Raw genomic sequence first — 19,781 nt, 5'->3', positions numbered from 1 at the left:
TTGTTTGTTGAGATCGTTTACAGGACAGGTGTTTAGGATGTAGGTACGTTGCACGGCTACATTTTCCATAAACTAGGGAGGAGTCTATTATGTACGAGTAAAGATACTACCTCCGTTAATTATTATGTGCAACAAAAGAATTTTATACCTCACAAATAATACCTCCTTTGTTACACATAATAATTAACGGAGGTAGTATATCATACAGTGTTGACAAATGTTGAATATTTAAGAACAAACCTTTTATGTTATAAATCAAATTTTGTGTAATTAGGCATAAATATTGGAAATACAGTCGTAAATGTAATTAAAGTTTATCCATAATCTATATAATTATGTGCTTTCAAAAAAAAAAAAAAAAAAAAAAAAAAAAAAAAAAAACAATCTATATAATTACGTATGTATCAATTGTATTATAAAAATTTGTCTACACTAGGTCATATTTTAACTAATTAGGTGTCTCAACAATAATTGGTCACTTTTTAGGTTAAGTGAGTTGAACTTTGAGTATTTTCTTTTATACTTGTATATTCCTTTAATAAAGCCTTTTATAAATAATGGAAGATGGTTGTGATAATTTAACTCAATTCCTATAAAAATGGCTTCCCATTTAATACTATACTACGTATAATTGAGCAATTAGAAGCATATGAGAGCTAACGAAAAAGGGACTAAGCTAAATCAAGAACTAGTTCACCGGTAAATTGTGAAAGGGGGAATAATTTGCGTAATTCCATTTAAAGATGACCGGATCCAAACTAAATTGAATAACTCATCGCCCAAATATAACCCAAAAGGCCAAAATAAATAACATCGGACCAAATCCTATCTAAATGACTCATTGACACATCTACTCAATATTGGTAACGGAGGAGAAATCATTATTTAACAAGATTTTTGGTGTTCTTAGACAAAATATATCATGTAGATGTATGTTCTGAGTAACATCAAAGTATGTTTAATTAATCTTTGTTTGTATTTAAGAGCATAATTGAGAAATACCAGTCCATAATACAACGCAATTTAGCAACAAAACTGGAAATGAACGTTGTGAACTACAGTAGGAAAAACAAAGCATACATGTGTATATAAATTAGCTATGTTAATCAAAATCTATACATTGGTTATAAGGCTTCTTTGCTTACAAATTCTCCTAAGAATCCGCATTTCAAAGTATCGAGAAACTGAAATTTGTTATCTACACTTCATATCTTTCAGTCATACAATCCTTCCTGCTCCCATACATCAACTAGAAAATCTACCATTTCCTGCCACTCCAAAAACAGTATACTGTAAGCACCAAGCTGACAGTCATAGCATGGAAAAAGGCCAATCTTTGTAAGAGTAAGCTTACCGATAAAGGGATGGGCCGCCTGAATCGCTCCCTGGAGCTAAGCAAGCTGTCATACGTAGCATTTAGACTGTGAAACACGTGTTTCTATGATGGTAAGAAAATATATTCCATATTGCTAACGACTTATAAAGTTGCAGCTGAACACTTTGTAGGATCATATGTATGTATTAAGAATGATCAGTTATTCGTTACTCTCTAAGAAACTCAACACCCAACCCTCAACGAGTTACTTAGTGTAAGCTTTGTTCTTTTTCACCAAAGTTTCAGGTTGAGTAAGATCAAATGTGTATCAATAAGTTCAAATAAGGATTTTCAGATGACAATAAACGAAGGCTCACTATGATGTATGCAAAGACAGACTGCTTCTGGTTAGTATACACATTTACTTCTTAACCCTGAGCCCCTATATTTTATTAATTTCATTGCAGTGTATATGTAATGATATTAAAGGAAATATAGCAGCATTTGAAGGGAGTTGGGGTGGGGAGGAACATAATCCAGTAGATTTGTAACATAAGTTACTGATATCATGTGTTTTAGAAAAAATAATAACCTGATTGCCGGTCCTATGGTTTGATGATCTTCATTTGATTTTGTAGCTCCAATCCACTGAAGACGGATTTGAGTCCAGAGAAGAAGACCTGCAGAAAAGAAATCATCAAGAAATCAAAATATTTTTCCCGGAGAAATTCATGATAGTTGTGATTTATAGCCCTTGAAATGATTGTCCTATGACATTACAGCCCACCTAGAGGTGAATGTGGATCACAAGCAAAAAAACTGTGATTTACGGAAGGAGGAGCTTCCAGTAGAGGAAAAAAAAAAAACTTGCCAGGATTTACGAAATCAGTGTGGCAGTGCATGCTTGCTGATCCGATATCAGAAAGAAAACTGACATTTGATGTACTAAGTGAAGACATGCTTCGTTGTGATAGACCCATCGGGTTTTCCAAATCACCTGTGCTGGTACCCCAAAAGTCATCCGAAAGATTTTGTTTCTCCACCACCTGTCCCTGGCATTGTAGTCCTTTTGTCGGATAATCATCTACTGGAGTGTGTGTTGGTTTTGCACAGCCTCCCAAACAGCTACTGCGCTGTCCAAAACAGGTTCATGAATATGTACAAGCACATACTGGATTCAATTTTCACCAAACATATCATACTGGATTCATTTAAGAAACTCAGGAATTACCAAAAAACAAAAGACAAAGCAATCAACATGAACAACAATGTGAGAGTCAAACGGAACCTCAATGGTAGAGCTCCCCCCTTCCAACCAAGGAGTTGGGGATTTGGTTCTTACCTCCCCTTGAGTTGGGAGCTATTGTATACAGAGGTTTGATTCTCCTTAGAACTCTTAACAAAAGAAAAATAGACACAGGTGCTAATCTAGATCTCTGGCATCATAGCAGCCAAAATCTCATGTCTATCCTAGAAAAAGATCCCACCAAACCAAAACTACCAAAGCATCACAAATTCACAATATATGGAAATTCCCAAGGGACTCACGACGTCATACTAAGTTGCTTATCGAAGGTAACACCAGTAGTTATGAACTTAAGACAGTAGTTATGAACAAGTTGCACTTATGATTAGAGTACTTGATTCTAAAGGCGATTTGTCTTCAGTTGATACTGAAACAACTGAACACACAGGAAGCAGATAAAGAGATGACAACTTTTAATAGAAAGAAGATTGTAATCCTGATAGATTTATTTTGATTTGTAGCCCTACGGATGTGATAAATTAATTGATAACATGCCATTCAAACACAGTACAAATTATAGGTTACACTCTAATGCAAAATAATATATATAAGGATTCAAAAAGATTAAGAACCATCAGATTGGAACATTGACCTTAACAGATCATTTAAATAATTAGAACAGCACCACAATTGTTATAGAATACAGAACATGACTACAATGACTAAGCAGATAGCCCCATATGTAAACTGCAGCTGAATTAGAGTACTTCTGACTTGGTGAAAGGCAGGAATGTTCAACTAGCACATACAGGAAGTAATTAGTAAGTGATACAGGCATGCATACAGCCACAACTCCACAAGTGAACACGTTTGATGTTTATATAATAATCAGTGAGTTTGCATAGATGTTTTGGCCTCTTAGGGCTCTAAAGCGCGAATGGAAACCACCATTAAGTTTAAAAAATGAACCTAGGAAGCTTTTCATCAAACATGAAACTAACTGTTAATCCCCTAGGCCAAAACAACCATGACCTATTCCTAATAATCAGTAGTGTTCTTTCTAGTGTTCGTTTTATATAGCTCAAATACACCTATCAACAACAGTCTAGAAAGCTGGAAATCAATTGTTTCGAGATCGGCAATATACGCAAATCGCACATGATCACTGAGTGACACTCTCAGTACTAAATCATAAGCAATTAGCTAGCTGCAGCCTGCAGGGCCAATCTTTTAGCTTAAAGAATCTTTCAAATTGAGAGAGTCACAAGGAAGTATATGGTAAATCACACTTAGTTTGGTTCAAATTGCAAATGAAAGTAGGCACTTGGCAGATTGAATATCAGAAATCTGCTTCCTTTCATACACAACATGCAGCTTAAATTAGCCACCAGTGTTTTCTTAGTCAATAAACTATCTCCATCACCATTAAAAGACATTAACAACTATTAACATTTGCAATTGAGCATTACCAATTCAGCTAAAATATCAACTAATCCAAATTCACAGTCCCAACAGTAAACCTACCCAAAAAAAAAAAAAAAAAAATGAAAACACAAAAAAAAAAAAAAAATTCATATACATGTAAAAAAACAAAAATTATTTAAGCAGACCCATATCCTAAAGTTATCCAAGAGGGGAATAACAGTATAAAATCATGAAATACAGTGCATAAATTAATTACAATTATTAAATAAAATGAATTATTAAAAAAAAAAAAAAAGTTGTGAACTTTGAAATCAGAAAGAAAAATAGAAGAAGGTAGCATACCCTATGCAAGCAAGGAAGCTGTTGATCCAAGAAGTAAACGAGTCATAAACAGTCATTGAAACAAACCCAGAAACCAATCTGTGTAATTGAATGAATAAAGGGTTTAAGAAACCCAGGAAAAAAGAAAAAAAAAATTAATGGAGCTTGTTTTAGTATAGATAATTATATTTTTGGGGGAATTTTTGAAATAATTGAAATTCAGAAAGACAAAATATTTGATGATGACAGAGATTATTGAATCAATTGTAGAAGAGCTGGATGAGATTAATTGGATTATACTATTCTCTGAGTTTTGTTTTGATTGGCCCTTGGCCTTTTGGGTTATTGAGTAGTTCAATTGGGTTGTCGTTTTCTGTCCTATCTTCTTCAAGTCTTCAACAAGCATCATACTGTAAGTAATCCATTTTATTAATTAATTGAAATTATAATAGAGTGTAAATGAACCGAACCGATCAATAAACTACTCGGGTCCGAGCTTAGTTAAAGCTCGTTCATGTTTGTTTATTTAATAAATGAGCCGAGCTTGAACAAATTTTGAAGCTCGTTTAATAAATAAGCTTGAATACGAACATATATATTCTCGTTAAGATAAGTTCATGAAAAACTCATCTATTTATTTTCACGAACTACTCGTTTAATTATGTTCACGGATATTGATTTATTCACATTTGTTAAATTATATATTAAGTTTATAATTAAGATTTAATTATTGTGTTACTTTTGATATTTTCAAATGTCAAAAGTACAAATTTCGTTTATTATCAAGCTCATTCATGAAACACTTGTTTATCAACTCGTTTTATTATAAACGAGTTGTTCATGAACTGTTTGTGGACATATAATGTACTAAAAGAACCGAGTTTGAGCAGATTTTTGAGCTCGCTTGAAAGCTCGGGATCGTTGTCGGACTCACCTGAGTTAAAAAGTCAGAATATGAACAAGGTAGTACTCGGCTCGGCTCAGCTCAACTCATTTACACCCCTAAGTGTGTGTGTTGGTATAGAGAGTTGCAAAGACGGTAATGTATTTGAGATTTTATTTTTGGGTTTTCAGTGTTGGTATTCACCTCCAAAATTACTAAGTTTAGTTGACATTAATCTAGTTAATTTTAGGCCAATGATCTTAATCGATCCTTATCAAGATAGAAAAGGTTGAAAAGAGGACGACCGTAAGTGTGAAATTAAATAGTCTTAGATGTTAATCCAACCTTTATTATTGTACTATAAGACAAAGGGATAAAGATGAAGTAGAAATTTCAATCTTTGACTTTAATTGTGGAAAGAGTCAATGTCTTATAGAGCAAGTTGGGTGTTCAAAGTCTTTGTGTGTTAAACACAAATGAGAAGAAAAAGAAAAGTAAAAGAAAAGGTAAAGAACACTACTTTATCACCTTAACAGAAATAAAAGAAGAAACTCTATCCTCAAGGCTATAGGCTTGTATGTTTCACCTTTATGTTAAAAAATGAACTAATATAATAATAACATTAGATAAATAAATCATAAAAAGTTAATGAGAAAAATATGAATAAATTATCAACCCAATAATAATTACATTAATGACATTTAGGTTTATATATTTGTAGTTAAAAAAATTACGATCAAAATTATACAAGTATATAATAGTTCAATAATTTTGCAACACCTTTCATATACACATGGGTGCACAAAGATAGGTGCATCCAAGAGTGGGCTTACTCATTTGATTTTATTGTGCTCATTTTCATATTTTAAAATGAATTGAAAATATCCTTGGATACACCTTATACCCGAGTATATATAATTATTTTTTTTAAGTAATGATGCGGGACAACATAAAGAAGTTGACAAAATATTGAGAATTGAGGTAGTATTTACTTAACAGCAAGAATATAATAAGCAGAAAATACAAATTTCTCATCAGAATGCTCCAATTTTTGGGAGAAAATGAGTAGTTTAGAGCAAGAGAAGTCAAAGCATAGGACATACAGAGAATAAGCAAATACTAAAAGGTGAAATGCTATGGCTGATACGTACAAAATTGTCATTAGCTAAAAAAAGTTTATGCAATTGTAATAGAAAATTCAGTGTATATAATTCCTTGGGTACTTTTCAAAATTGCTAATTACTTAGTTGCCTTTCTTGAACAGAAGTGAAGCAATAGCATCCCTCCAACCAAACAGTGCAGCAGGCTGATGTACTTTAGGCAAAGCAGACGCCAGACCGATGCGCAAGCTTGGGCTGTTTGAAATCAATGGCTTTGAACTTATATCCGCAGGCCTGAATGTTCAATATGACAAGTTATTAGAGCACCGTTGATGCTTTCAATATGAGAAAGGCAGCTACTTAAACTTACATAAATACTGTCTCGACTTCATGCCAATTGATATTCTCTCTAAAAACAACTTCATTATCATTTGCTACACATTTTTCACTTTTCAGTAATTGCAAGTATTATTCATCAAGTAATACACGTGCTCATTACGTATAAGCTGCAGTATATACACCAAATATGAAACTATGATAAGTATAACTACATGGAGGGGCCAACCTTCCAGCTGACTCAATATTGTTTACTAAGAAGAAATGCCAAGGCAAGTGGTTAGTTACCCAAAGTTACAAAGTCCAAAATACTGATCAGGATTCTCAATTCTCTATGCAAACTTCAGCAGCTGAAAAAAAATATAGACTGAAACAGAGAAAGGAGATGCAGTGGATTACATACGTGTTTATAAGCGGCCCTTCATGTGCAAAAGTTGAGAAGCCTTGTCGCTGCTTGTGCTTGGGTTTGGCACTGCAAAGTACATACACACGACCACGACGTTTGACCACCTTGCAAAACTCACACATCTTCCTTACTGATGACCGCACCTTCATGGTTACTGCATTTGTAATTTTTGTTAGGGAAATTCTTCAAATTAATGGAAGAGATTAGTATTAAGTGTTACCTCCCCCACCCCCCCTCTCTTCTCCCCCTATTGGGGAAAGGGGGAGACGTCTTAATGACACACTGATCTACAAAAGATTTTGTGCTATCCCCCTCCCCAATTTTATCAACAAACGAAAGAGCCCCGGGAGATCTTGGAGGAGGGTTTCCAAAGGCGGACCACAACACGTATTTCAAGATCCATTAAGAAACATCTAATATGGACCTTACACATGGAGGCAGCCTGACAGGTGTTCACATGCCAAATTAGGAATATATTGCACAGTGAACAAAGGTGTTTCATCAGTATAATGAGTTTAGCACAAATCAATCCGCTCTACAAGTCTATTGTCCACAATAATTCCACTATACTTAGTATTATGTAATTGACACGGCACTATATTATGTAATACAATGTAATTGACACGGCACTATGCTTTACAAGCAAATGATGCAATCGGTGAAGGTACTAGAACATCATCTAATCAAGAAAATCTGAATTGAAATTGAAGATTGCAGTGTTACTATGACAAATTTTCTCCAGGCTTCAAAAATCAAAATTTACCGAAGGGCTATAAGTAAGTGTTGAATAAATCCTTTCCCAGTACTTAACTCAATATTTCGCATCCCTGAACCCCGTGATCACCCCCATATCAAGGCCTGAGTGGCTGAGTTAACATATTTGAATATATAACGACTTCATCTCAATCCTTTCTTCCTTTTGTCTCTCAGCCTTGGTCTAATAATTATAGGCATCTCCCTTCTATAAGGGATAGGATCCAGTGCCACTTAACTCCAAACAACTGTTTCCAAAGCCAGAGGACTGCTAGTTCTAAGGTCTCTGCAAAATTTCTAAATTTTACAAAAAAAAAATAAAAAATAAATAAATAAAAAAAAATAAATAAAAATAAAAACCCATTGAGGCTAGACAACTACTCCTAAGACAGACTGACGAACAATGTTTAGGTTAATGCAAGTCAGGTTCTTCAGACTGGAAAATGAGGTAGCACTAACAAAAAAAAAAGACAATTATAGCCATTATAAATTTCAGAGTATAGGGACGCGATGCGATGTAAGGTGTTACAGAGAGTGTTATTATCAGATTGATTAAGAGACTTGACAACAGTGTACATTGTATGCCTTATCAATGTGAGCAGAAACACAGCTGCAGTGCTGCCAGCCAGGTTGCCATACCCAGGGCAAGAAATCTTCTAGTCCTTTCCTCTTAGTTGGCTTTTTCATGTACAGAAATTTTTTTGCTGCCTTTTGTGTTGACATAGAGACGCTCAAGTGATTGACAAATAACTGGGGCTTGGTTACAAAATTTAACCTTAAATCTCAGATGCATGAAGCCCTTCCATTTCACAAATCACAGCCTAGAGATGTTAGGTGCAAATATAACGGATTTTTTAAGCGTTTGAGTTTATCTATGGTCTTTATTGATCACCATGGTATTAACCAAAGTTATCACAATAACACTGTAAACAAGCGTCCCACAACTAAAACATGTCTGTGAGATCTTTACAGAAAATCGCAAATGCAATGTCTCTTCTGCCACTTCAACTAATTCAACACTCCTACTCCTCAAAAAGGATAGATGAAAGCAGAGCTTAAGTGAGCATCATAATCCCAAATTTCCAATATAGACTATGTACATGGTTGTTTCTATATCCCTAACTCCTACTAACCAAAACATTTGCAAATATTTTGATATTTTTCATACCAACCTAATCTAAAACCTCCAAAAAGTAAAGTGTCATGGGACACTAAATGTTCAAGTATTTGGACTTCCCACTCGCACTCCTCCATTAATCAATAGATAGAGCATACTCCATATGCAGGCATTTAGCGATTGACAATCAGTTGCCTCTAACAAAGCACACTAAGACCTTTCAAGTGGAGCTTTACCAGAATTACAACATACTTGAGCAGCTATAACACTCAAGCTTATGAGGTTATACTAATATCAATCCACCCAAATAACCTACAAATCCTCTAATAGCACAACTATTGCACCTATCAAGATCAGTGACAAGCAAGCGCCTCTGTTGAAAGAGGCTTCGAAATCGTAAGTGCATCGTTCATTGAGAAACTTTGCAGCTTAATTCACTTAATTTCTAGTATCCAAACTCAGTCCATTCCATTCCATTCATTTAAATGGGCATATAAAGCATCAAAATTTTAAAATGCACCTTTGAAAAGAATCTCATACAGAAAACAGCAATTGCCAAAATTAAATAATTACTAATAAATTCATCCCAGAACCCTAAAATTGAATTCTAATCAAAGAATTTACAACAGAAAATTTAACATTTCCCAGATTTTACATTTTCATAACATTCCAATCAATCTTTGAATAACCCTTATACCCAGATTATTATCCAAGTAAATTTCCCAAAAGGGTTCAACAAAATAGCATTATAATCGAATTCAACAATTTTATTTTTTACAACCATCAAATTTATTTCACTAATTTGCACAAGTTATTCAGAACCCATTATCTAATTTAAATATAACAATTTAAGAATTCAAGTAATAATATATTGGTAATAAAGCAGATCATGAAAGATGACATTACCTGGTTGATTACAAAGATCAAAGCTCACCTCCTAGAACTTAGCTTCTAATTTCCACGAGCACAGAAAATAGTAGGGTTTTTGCAATTTTTCCAGAATTAGTTAAAATGGAGTTTTTAGACTTTCTAAACAAAAAAAATATGGGCTTCATAACTGTTTATCCTTTCATCTATTCATTTGGGCCATTTGATACATCTAATATTATTTGGGTCATCTTTATTTGTTGCATTTTGTAAAATTTTATGTACTCGTAGACTCGTAGTGTATTGGAAATGTAGATCTGATAGATGATAATGTATCCATAACACGGATTGCTCTATACGTAGTATTATTTTGTCAAAAAAAAAATGTGATAAAGTGTAAGATTTTAATTCTATAACCTAATGAGGTACTTTGGATTGAGAAAGGAAAATGTAAAGACTAAGGGCCTGTTCTGATTTACAAAACTGATCTGAACTGATTGAAGCTCAACTGAATATTTTATGAGAGAAGGAAAATAGGAACTGAACTGAACTGATTGGAGCTGAACTGCACTGAATTGAACTGAAATAAGCTGAAGAGAACATGCCCTAATATCAGACGGATGAGTAATATTCATTTTAAGTGTAAAAGATCGACATGATTCCGATGTGGGTACCTTAATTGATATATATGTAAACGTGAAATAAAAATGTTACAATTACAATTGCTCTTGATGTACGTAGGTTAGCGGGTGCAGAGATTGGCTATTTACCCTTCCTAAAAGGTGGGAAAGTCTCTCTTCGGCCCAATAAATATGTTGGCAATGTTAATTATTCTAAAACCGATAGAAATATTGAGTATTGACCCTTTTACTCTTTTAGGCGTACAACGGTACAACAAGTTCAGGGATTCAAAACGGGTCCTTTACTACCTTTTTTATATACAAATTGATTGGAAAATTGTCAATTTTTCTATATGTTCAGTTCAATTCCCTCCAAGTAATTGACAAACTACTCCCTCCGTCCCTAAATTACATTCCTCCTTTCTATTTTTGGTATTCCAAAATTACATTTCTCCTTTCTATTTTTGGTAAGTTTTTTTTAGTAAATCAACTCTCTTTTTCTGTTTTATATTTAATGCTTTCTCACTCATCCTTACCTAATCTCACTCATAATCCTTGTGCCAAATTACAATGAATATGATTGGTTAAAAAATTTCAATTAGGAGCATGTGATTGATCCTTTTTTTTTTTTTTTTTTTGCAAAGGATTGATGACATGTCATGACTCATGAGTAATAACTAATCTATCTTTGTACTTCCCATTGCATTATCTAATTATTGTTATTTGTCTTATTCTTTCCCCCTTAATTCCCGTGTAAATTTCCAAAGAGAAATGTAATTTAGGGACGGAGGGAGTACCAAGTACCAAAATTGCAATTCTAAAACCAATAATTATGTTAGTGGTCCGGAAAAAATATTTTGGCCGATAGAAATCTATCTATCACGGAGTACATATTACTAAAGGCGAAATTAATATGGATAATTGGCAACATTTTATTAAAAATTTTCCCTCCAATAATACTTGCTAAAAAAATTTATCTTTCACAATAATCCTTGCTTTAAAAATTATAACTTCTGGGGGGAAACGAAGACGATGATGAAATCCTCTAGGGGGAAACGAAGACTGGGGAATATACAGTGAAATCAGGGTACAAATGGCTGGCAAGGCAGGGAATAGGAGAAGACGAGGAAATCATTCGATTCTGGAAAGAGTATTGGAAGCTGAAAGTACCTCCCAGATGGCTAATGCTCGGATGGAAATCTTAAATGACGCTTGTAGTAGTAGAGTAAGGCTCGCGAAGAGGGGTGTAAAGGTGGAGACTTCCTGTGTAGAGTGTGTACTGTGTAGGAAAAGTCAGGAAACGTCTGATCATCTTTTCAGGGACTGCGAAGTCACCAAAAGAGTGTGGCGTTGTGGGATTCTTGGGTTGAGGATCAAGGATGAACTGTTACCAGTTGGGAAATGGGTCAAAAAATTTCTGGCTTATGCTATGAAACAGAACGAGGAAAACCCCCTGCTCGCTGGGGGCATCCTAGCTACTTTGTGGTGTGTGTGGAAGCACAGAAATGACATAATATTTAGAAACGCTTCCAACTCGCCTATTGGGATAATGATCTCGATCAAAGAAGCGATGGGTGTAATAGCGAGGGAAATGGAAAGGGCCGACTCAAGCAAAGAAGGGCAAGCCCCAGTAGATAGCGGGACAGATAGTCTGCCCTTTTGGCATCAAGGTACGCATGAATCAGAAGAGGTAATAATGGTAACAGTGGATGGAGCATGGAAAAAGAGGAAGGGGAAGCTAGATGAGGCGGCAGTAGGATGGGTGCTCTCGAGAGAGGAGGCTGTACTCCAAGAGGGTAATAAAAGAGTGATTGGTAATTCTGCACTGCATTGCGAGCTACTAGCCATTAGGGAGGGAATTTTAAGTGCACAACAAGTGTCTGATCAACTGGAGGCCAGAACGGATAGCAAGCTTAGCGTAGAATATTTGAAGAACCCGCAGAAGGCTCCAAAAGAATTGCAAATCCTGATCGCTGATATCCTTTCCTTATGTTCTAGCCTTAAGTATTTTTGTGTTTCTTATGTCCCTAGGAATGTTACCGCTAGAGCCCATATCCTAGCAACGCAAGCTAGGAGAATGGGGCGAGGGTGACACGGTGTTAGTTTATGTAGCTTGTTACTTTGTTTCCCAGCTGCCAAAAAAAATAAAATAAAAAAATAAAAAAAATTATAACTTCTAAAAAAGGATTGCATTTGCTTTACATAAAAAATAAATCAAACTTTTAAAAATATTTAATGGTTCAAGATAATTTATATGTGGCTTTGTTGAAAAAGTTATATCTGGATATTTATTAAATTGTTAAATATAACTTTATACGTAGCCTAAAAAAATGATGTTTTTAATAATTATTATTGAACAACCGTGCATCTATTGCATGGGGTTTAACCTAGTATTATTCTAAAACTGATAGAAATATTTATTGGTTTGCCTCTCTACCATTTCGATTATCTATTCTATTACATATTACTAAAGGCGAAACTAATTATATGGACACTTGGCAACATTTTATTAAAAATTTTCCCTCCAATAATACTTGCTAAAAAAAATTATCTTCCACAATAATCCTTGCTTTAAAAATTATAACTTCTAAAAAAGGATTGCATTTGCTTTACATAAAAAAAAAAAAAAAAAAAAAAAAAAAAAAAAAAAAAAAAAAAACCATACTTTTAAAAATATTTAATGGTTCAAGATAATTTATATGTGGCTTTGTTGAAAAAGTTATATCTGGATATTTATTAAATTGTTCAATATAACTTTATACGTAGCCTAAAAAAATGATGTTTTTAATAATTATTGAACAACTGTGCATCTATTGCACGAGGTTTAACCTAGTATTATTCAAAAACCGATAGAAATATTTATTGGTTTGCCTTTCTACCATTTCGATTATTAATACAGTAAGTAAGTTTTTTGTTAGAAGGTCCGGAAAAAAATATTTTGGCCGAATCACTTAGATTTTGTTTTTACTTTAACCACCTCTATTTTTAACCTAATTAAGTTTTTGAATCTAAGACACTGTATTTTTTATCCGTCTATGTAAAATCTTACGAGTCTGGGCCGCATCCGCAAATCAAGAGATAAAGTCCACTTCACAAGACCAAAGAAGGTTTCATCCCAAAAATATATGGCAATAGGCGGAGGTTTAGCCCTCTTGGCTCTATAAAGTATTTAACTCTCTCAACTTTTATCAATATGAAACAATTACATGTGTTGTTTGATCGGATATACTTCAACAACAACGTTAAACACTGCGTCGTGGGTAGGCCATGACATAAATGATGCAACCACTATGCAGGACTGCAGGAGTCATAAGATTTCAACAATGCTAGTTAAGGAGTGGTTTGTGGTAGGGTATCCCATAAGAAATTGCCCCGACAATAAACCTCCACAAGTAGAGGAATTGGGTCATTAACTTGCCTTAGACATGCTTGAACTATATAATATGTAAATGGACCCTCATATACTTCATATCTTACCTGTAACATTACTAAATTAAGAATTATTTTTTGTTATTCTTAGAATTCTACATATTAAATTAATAACTATTCAGAAGAAAAATAAACATGAAATTTATAATAAGGGGAAAAAAATTGTGAGTTATGATTTTGTTATAAAATGTGACAAAGGTGTAAAGATATAACCACTTTAAGGTTGGGTTTTGTGGTCAAGTAGTCTCATCACATGGGTTATGTCAGGCTAGGGGGGTGGGGGGGGCAAGTGGATCAATTACATCTTACAAGACAATATTTCATCATCTTAAATCTTGTTCCTCTTTAATTATTATGGGAATGTTTAGTAAAACACACTCTAAATACTCCCTCCGTTTTTAAATACTTACTCCATTTCTCCATGCGCGGAGTTTTAGGAGAAATTGGAGAAAATAATAAAATATTGAGGTAGTGGGGTGGGTAAAAGAATAAAAAATTGTATAAGTTAAAAGTAGTGGAGAGAATTAGATGAGAGATAATATATGTTGGGTCCACTAGGTGAGTGAAATTAATTTAATATTGTAAAAACTTTCCAAATAAAGAAATGGAGCAAGTATTTAAAAACGGCCGGAAAAGGAAAGTGGAGCAAGTATTTAAAAACGTCCGGAAAAGGAAAGTGGAGCAAGTATTTAAAAACGGAGGGAGTAATAATTTACGTCGTATAATTTAGCAAGTATAGATAAGTTTGTTAAGCAAAGTACTTTTGAATAAAACAATTCAATTTTTTTTTTTTTTTTTTTTTTTTTTTTACTTTGACATAAGCTTAAATAGATTACATATAACTATTAAAAGACGAAGGGAAATTCTCAATGGTGCTCTTAAGGTTTCTATTTTTCTCAATGGTAAACACTAAAAATACAAATTATCAATAATAATCTTTAATTAGTAAAACTATTCAGTGGTAACAATAGTTAAATATTTTAAGAAAATATTAACCATGGTTAATGTTTTAAAAGAAAAAAAATCCTAAAATACCCTTTTTGAAAAAAATGATTACACCCACTTCTTCCCCGCCACCCCCTGTTCGCCCAGCCCCAACCCCTTATCCGGCCGGCGCCAGTCACGACCACCCAAATCCCCTCCCCGGCGCCGGGCTGAACTCCCTCCCCTTTGCTGTTGCAAACTTGCAACCTCTAAACCACCCAATCCCTCTTCTTTACCACCGCCATTTTCAAAACCCGACCTCCTTCCACCTCCTCAACCCCACCTGCATTTCACCGAAAATCCCAGAATTACTAAGCCAAAACCCCCATTTTTGAGCCAATCCCATTTTCGAGCAAAAATTGATGGAAACCCCCATAAAGTACCTTGAATCGAGCAAATAACGACTAAAAATTCAAATCAAAGCTGAAAATTTCGCCCCCAAAAACCCTAGAAATTTCAACCAAAAATCGAGGTGGGAAATCAAGCGAATCGAGGATGGGGGGAGGTGGGTTGCCATGTCGGGATTTTCGTCAGTGGTTGATGGAATTTTCTCGTAGATTTTAGTCGCAGGTTTTGTCCCAGGTTTGTTGGTGGTTGATGGAGTTTGTTGGGGATTTGTTGGTGGTGTATTTTGATTTGGGTGGATTGGAAATCGAGGGAAGTGGGAATAAGGGGAAGGAGATGTTGCTGGGCTGGAAATCGAGGGAGGAGAGGGAATCGGCTGCTGCTGGGTCGCGCCGGCACCAGGAGAAGGGAGGGAGGGGGATCACTGCCCGCGGCCGCCGCTGGCAGGGGAGGGTTGCTGGCAGTGGATTGTGGTTGGGGCGGCAAGGGTTTTTTTAAATTTTTTTATTTAATTAATAGGGTTAAATTAGTCATTTTGCCTTTAGCTAACTAGGGTTAGGCTAATAATCATGAATTAATGTCATTAATGTTACCACTAAATTAGTTTTACTAATTGAAGATTACCATTGATAATTTGTTTTTTTAGTGTTTACCATTGAGAAAAAAAGAAACCTTAAGAGTACCATTGAGAATTTCCCAAAGACGAAAGACTATTGCTGGCTATAATAGATAGGTCATGAGCTTTCTGTACCATGTCCCGTTGAACCTTATAGACACAAGACCAATCAATGGAGAGTCCGTGTATATAGTTAATGATGGCAAGAACCTTGCGCAGCCCAATAGAGACCTTGTAGACAGGCATTCATTTCCGCATGCAGAGCCGATTGAGCCAAACCGCTACTAGCTCCCCCCAGTAGTAGCCCTTGATCCCCTTGAACACCATTCTCCATGCACCAGCCCGTCCCAGATCTATGAGTCTGCTTATGCCAAGAACCATCGACCAAAATTACTATAGGCAACACACTCATCCCACTATCACGAAGGACAACTCACATAAACCTTGGCACGCAGGTAGTCTGCAACCATTTTTGATGGGTGTAAAGATCTCATCAGGCTATCCTCAAGTTTCTTGAAGAACATACACTGCTGGTGTAAACCCTCAAAAATTATCGCCGGCACCGAGCCTAATTTAGTAATGAACTAACGGTCTATTGTGCATGTCAGATTGTCAACTAATTTGGTTTAATCTATTTCTGGAGGTTGTTAAAACTTATAATTGAATTTCGTCTACATTTATTATTATTTTTTTATAGGGGGTGTTTGGTTCATCAAATTGGAATGGATTGGTATAGAATCTCAAACTAGAGATGTATATATTCTAAAACTCTTACTAATCCAAAATTGTTTGATTTATTGTGGAAATGAATTATATACTTCATTAGTATGGAATGTGAATCTTAAGGAGGATGGTGGCCGAGTATGGGATTCTACCATTCTAGGGGCCTTGTAGAGTTAAAACCCCTAGGATATGAGACCCCGTTACTAGCTAAGTACTTCAACAACAACAACAACAAGATGGAATGGATTCTAACTCCATTCCTACCTATTTCAAACGATTTAACCTAATGACCCCATAGTTCTTTTGACACCAAAATAATACAGTAATAGATCATACAAATACAAAAAGCATTATTCATATCTAATAATGTTCATTTTAAAAATTCATTTTCATGAGTTGGAAAGGAATGTTTTTATAATACTAAATATATTAGGAACTTTTGATCATAATTAACACCTACATAATGAATAGTGAAAAAGCTAAGTCAAGTCGATGAATCATGTAGTAGGTTCATCTATGTTGAAAATGTAAATAATAATATTGGGTGGTTATTAACATAGTTTACAACCAATAATTATATTTGTTAATGTATATATCATGTCTTTTTGAGTTTGAATCATAGAACATTGTAATAATATACAATATCAAACACGCAAATGCAAGAAGAAAAATGGGAGTTAAAGTTACAAACAAGTGATAGAATCCCATAATTAATGAAGTTTGAAATTGAAAGAATAAAAGACAAAAATATAGTTGAATTTATTTATTTATTTTGTATGTGAGACAATTATATGAAAGCAATTTTTAATAATTATATATACTACCATTACGTATTATGTACACATAATAGAGTGTGACCTCTTAAGTTCGTCTTCTTCTACGTGTTGCATGTTCCTCTTGAGTGATTGTGTCCAACTCCAATTTGCCACGTGTCCTGCTTTTGTACAAAATCAAAGTGGAAGGCATGACAAATTTTCAATTAAAATAAAATAAAATAAGAAAGCACGTAATAGGTTAATTGACTTGTTTTGTACTATAATTTGTTTCCAAAATGAACGTGTATAAATTTAATTAGTGGATTTGATCCAATGCACACTTTCTTAGAAACTACGGGTTAGTTGTTTTTATGCGACACATTTAGAATCATTTGGTAAGCTACTCTTTATTATGGCTTTATTTCTATGAGAAGCTTCATTTCATATTACGCAGTATGTTATTCATTTCATCTACTCCATCTAATTTAGATTTTACGTCAAATAGGTATTTTTAATGAAATTAAGTAAAGTTGATTTAATGAGAAATGAAATTGGGCCTCATCGATTCAATTTAAGGTGTCGACTTAAGTTATGTTCGAGGTGTACGTATTTAAGGGTATTTTTTCACTCATTGAATATTCTTTTTGCTCCTTTTAAAATCTTAAATTAAGCGGAAAAAAAAGGGTTATAGTGCACCACCTATCTCTATATTTGATCTTTGTTTTAGAATTAAAAAAGTATAAGAGATAATATAGTACGTGGACTTCAATTAGGCCATAAGCTTAATTTTTTGATCTGGTTAAGTTGCTCTTTGATATAGTACCAAGAATCAACATGACATGAGGTAGATTGTGGGTTTTGAAGGGATGATGGAATATACTACGTAATTAAAAACAAATCTCGTGTTTTAAGTGATAACCATTTTTTTTTAATGAATTATACTACAGTAAAAAGCTAGACTATAATAATAAAAGATTAAGCAATTAAAATAATCACGAGGGTATCAAGAAAATCAAAAAAGTTAGAAATTACACGGACCTACTTGTGCAAACACATGGATACACATGGGGTCTAATGTACTCGCATAGGGTAATTGTCACCCTTGACATATTTCTTCACATGTAAGTATTTAATCGACCACAATGCAAGTATGCTTCGTATATAATGAAGTCGATCTATAACTAATTAGTACTCTATTGAAAACTATACAATAATAAACATATGAAACTTAATGAATAATGGACTTTTAAGGTGACGCATGTATGATTAAACTATTATTGATTGTAGTTGTCAAAATAACATCTTAGAGGATTGCAATCTAAATTGACTATAATTCATACTACAGTACTTTAATCTAGCTGTATTCAATTCTAGTTGCTTTTGATGCAAATTTTGTTAGAATTAAATCATGTTGGTCATTCTTGAATATAAATCCGCTTTTTAAAGATTACCCTACATACATTCAATTGATTTAACCTAGAATTTGTTATATACACACGAGTATACCGTACAAAAACTCATTTATTGATTGAATGAGCAAATGACCTTAGGTGTATGGTACACCCGGGTGTACATAATTAACTCTCGATTTAACCTGGGATAAGTTGTGCACATAAATTGGCTAACATGTGCATATGAATGAGGAGCATATAAGCGAGAGATCAAGTAGAAAAACTTATCAAATCAAAAGTGATATGAAACAAACTCAATATTGGGACAATCCAAAATAATATAGAGCTGCTATTATTGCGTCTATACAGGGTAATTTTTAATGAACAGAAGAAACATATGTTATAAAATTAGATCTTTGAATCTCTATAGATGTAAGTGCAAAAGCTCAATGATGTTATTTATTAGAGTAAGAATTTCACCCGAACAATGGGAGTTGTGCTGCATGCCTACATCTCCTGCATGTAATAATAAAATTAGTGTGATCTCTTCGTACCATTTATGCAAAAGTTGTGCTGGCCAGGCACATAGTAATCTCTATGATCTTTTAAAAACTCGTGGAATTAAATTAATTCTACATCAATAATCATTTACCAAGTTACATTATGCTTAGTGTAAAGGTGCAATGTAAATTAAATAATTGAAAAGAATGAAATATATAATATTAAAGTACAAAATAGAAAAAAGCAATCAATAATCTCATTGGTCATCACCTAAAAAAGAAGAAGAAAAAAGGGACAAAATCAAAGAAAAGTTCCTCAAACGCACTACACTCTCAAATAAAGTAGGGGATAAGGGTGGTATATATAGATTTTTCCCGACATCTATGATAATTGCCTTAAGATGCAAATAAACTAGATTGGATTTTTTTTTTTTTTTTTTTAATTAAAAAAAACCTCAATTATGCTCTATATTATTTATAAAATAATTTAGACTTTATAGTAATGTTAGATATTAAATCATGTAAGAAATAAGAGATCAAGTACAAGGAAATTATTGTATCTCAAGTCCAGAAATTGTCATATCCAATCCAAAATCTCATTCAGGTTGGTTATAATTATTTATTGGTTGAATTGTTGAGTATTACTTCT

At 33.9% G+C, this 19,781-nt stretch overlaps 2 protein-coding genes and 1 long non-coding RNA gene across 4 annotated transcripts; 1 reads left to right on the top strand and 2 right to left on the bottom strand.

Moving 5' to 3' along the window:
* Positions 1-953: 953 nt before the first annotated feature.
* Positions 954-4,700, bottom strand: LOC145635655 (uncharacterized). Of its 2 annotated transcripts, none has more exons than XM_081686976.1 (5): positions 4,329-4,700; positions 2,187-2,443; positions 1,908-1,995; positions 1,355-1,421; positions 954-1,268 (listed from the first exon to the last, which is right to left on the bottom strand). In XM_081686976.1, the coding sequence occupies exons 1-5, from the start codon at positions 4,382-4,384 to the stop codon at positions 1,215-1,217; spliced, it is 522 nt and encodes a 173-aa protein (XP_081543102.1). In that variant the 5' UTR covers positions 4,385-4,700; the 3' UTR covers positions 954-1,214. The 2 variants fall into 2 exon arrangements, with proteins under 2 accessions (XP_081543102.1, XP_081543103.1); XM_081686977.1 differs by having other exon boundaries at positions 1,355-1,400.
* Positions 4,701-6,195: 1,495 nt separating this feature from the next.
* LOC145634368 (uncharacterized) lies at positions 6,196-9,964 on the bottom strand. Its single transcript, XR_014113406.1, has 3 exons — positions 9,809-9,964; positions 7,030-7,186; positions 6,196-6,584 (listed from the first exon to the last, which is right to left on the bottom strand). It is a non-coding gene; the product is annotated as an uncharacterized LOC145634368 (long non-coding RNA).
* Positions 9,965-11,482: 1,518 nt separating this feature from the next.
* Positions 11,483-12,481, top strand: LOC145636551 (uncharacterized). Its single transcript, XM_081688130.1, has one exon. It carries the CDS (start codon positions 11,483-11,485, stop codon positions 12,479-12,481), a length of 999 nt encoding a protein of 332 aa, XP_081544256.1.
* Positions 12,482-19,781: the final 7,300 nt, after the last annotated feature.

This window comes from Chenopodium album, chromosome 6 (genome assembly GCF_948465745.1).
Source record: "Chenopodium album chromosome 6, dcCheAlbu1.1, whole genome shotgun sequence".
In the NCBI taxonomy this organism is placed as follows: Eukaryota; Viridiplantae; Streptophyta; class Magnoliopsida; order Caryophyllales; family Amaranthaceae; genus Chenopodium; species Chenopodium album.
Note: the sequence above shows the minus strand (reverse complement) of the source record. Positions and strands in the feature narration are given on the sequence as shown.

Excerpts from the sequence above, each read along its gene's own strand:
- LOC145636551 (XM_081688130.1), top strand. The coding sequence starts at position 11,483 with ATGGCTGGCAAGGCAGGGAATAGGAGAAGACGAGGAAATCATTCGATT.
- LOC145635655 (XM_081686976.1), bottom strand. The coding sequence starts at position 4,384 with ATGACTGTTTATGACTCGTTTACTTCTTGGATCAACAGCTTCCTTGCT. Across the intron at positions 1,996-2,186 it reads CACTGATTTCGTAAATCCTG|GTCTTCTTCTCTGGACTCAA; the intron begins GCAAGTTTTTTT and ends TCTTTTCTGCAG. Across the intron at positions 1,422-1,907 it reads ACCATAGGACCGGCAATCAG|TCTAAATGCTACGTATGACA; the intron begins GTTATTATTTTT and ends CGTGTTTCACAG.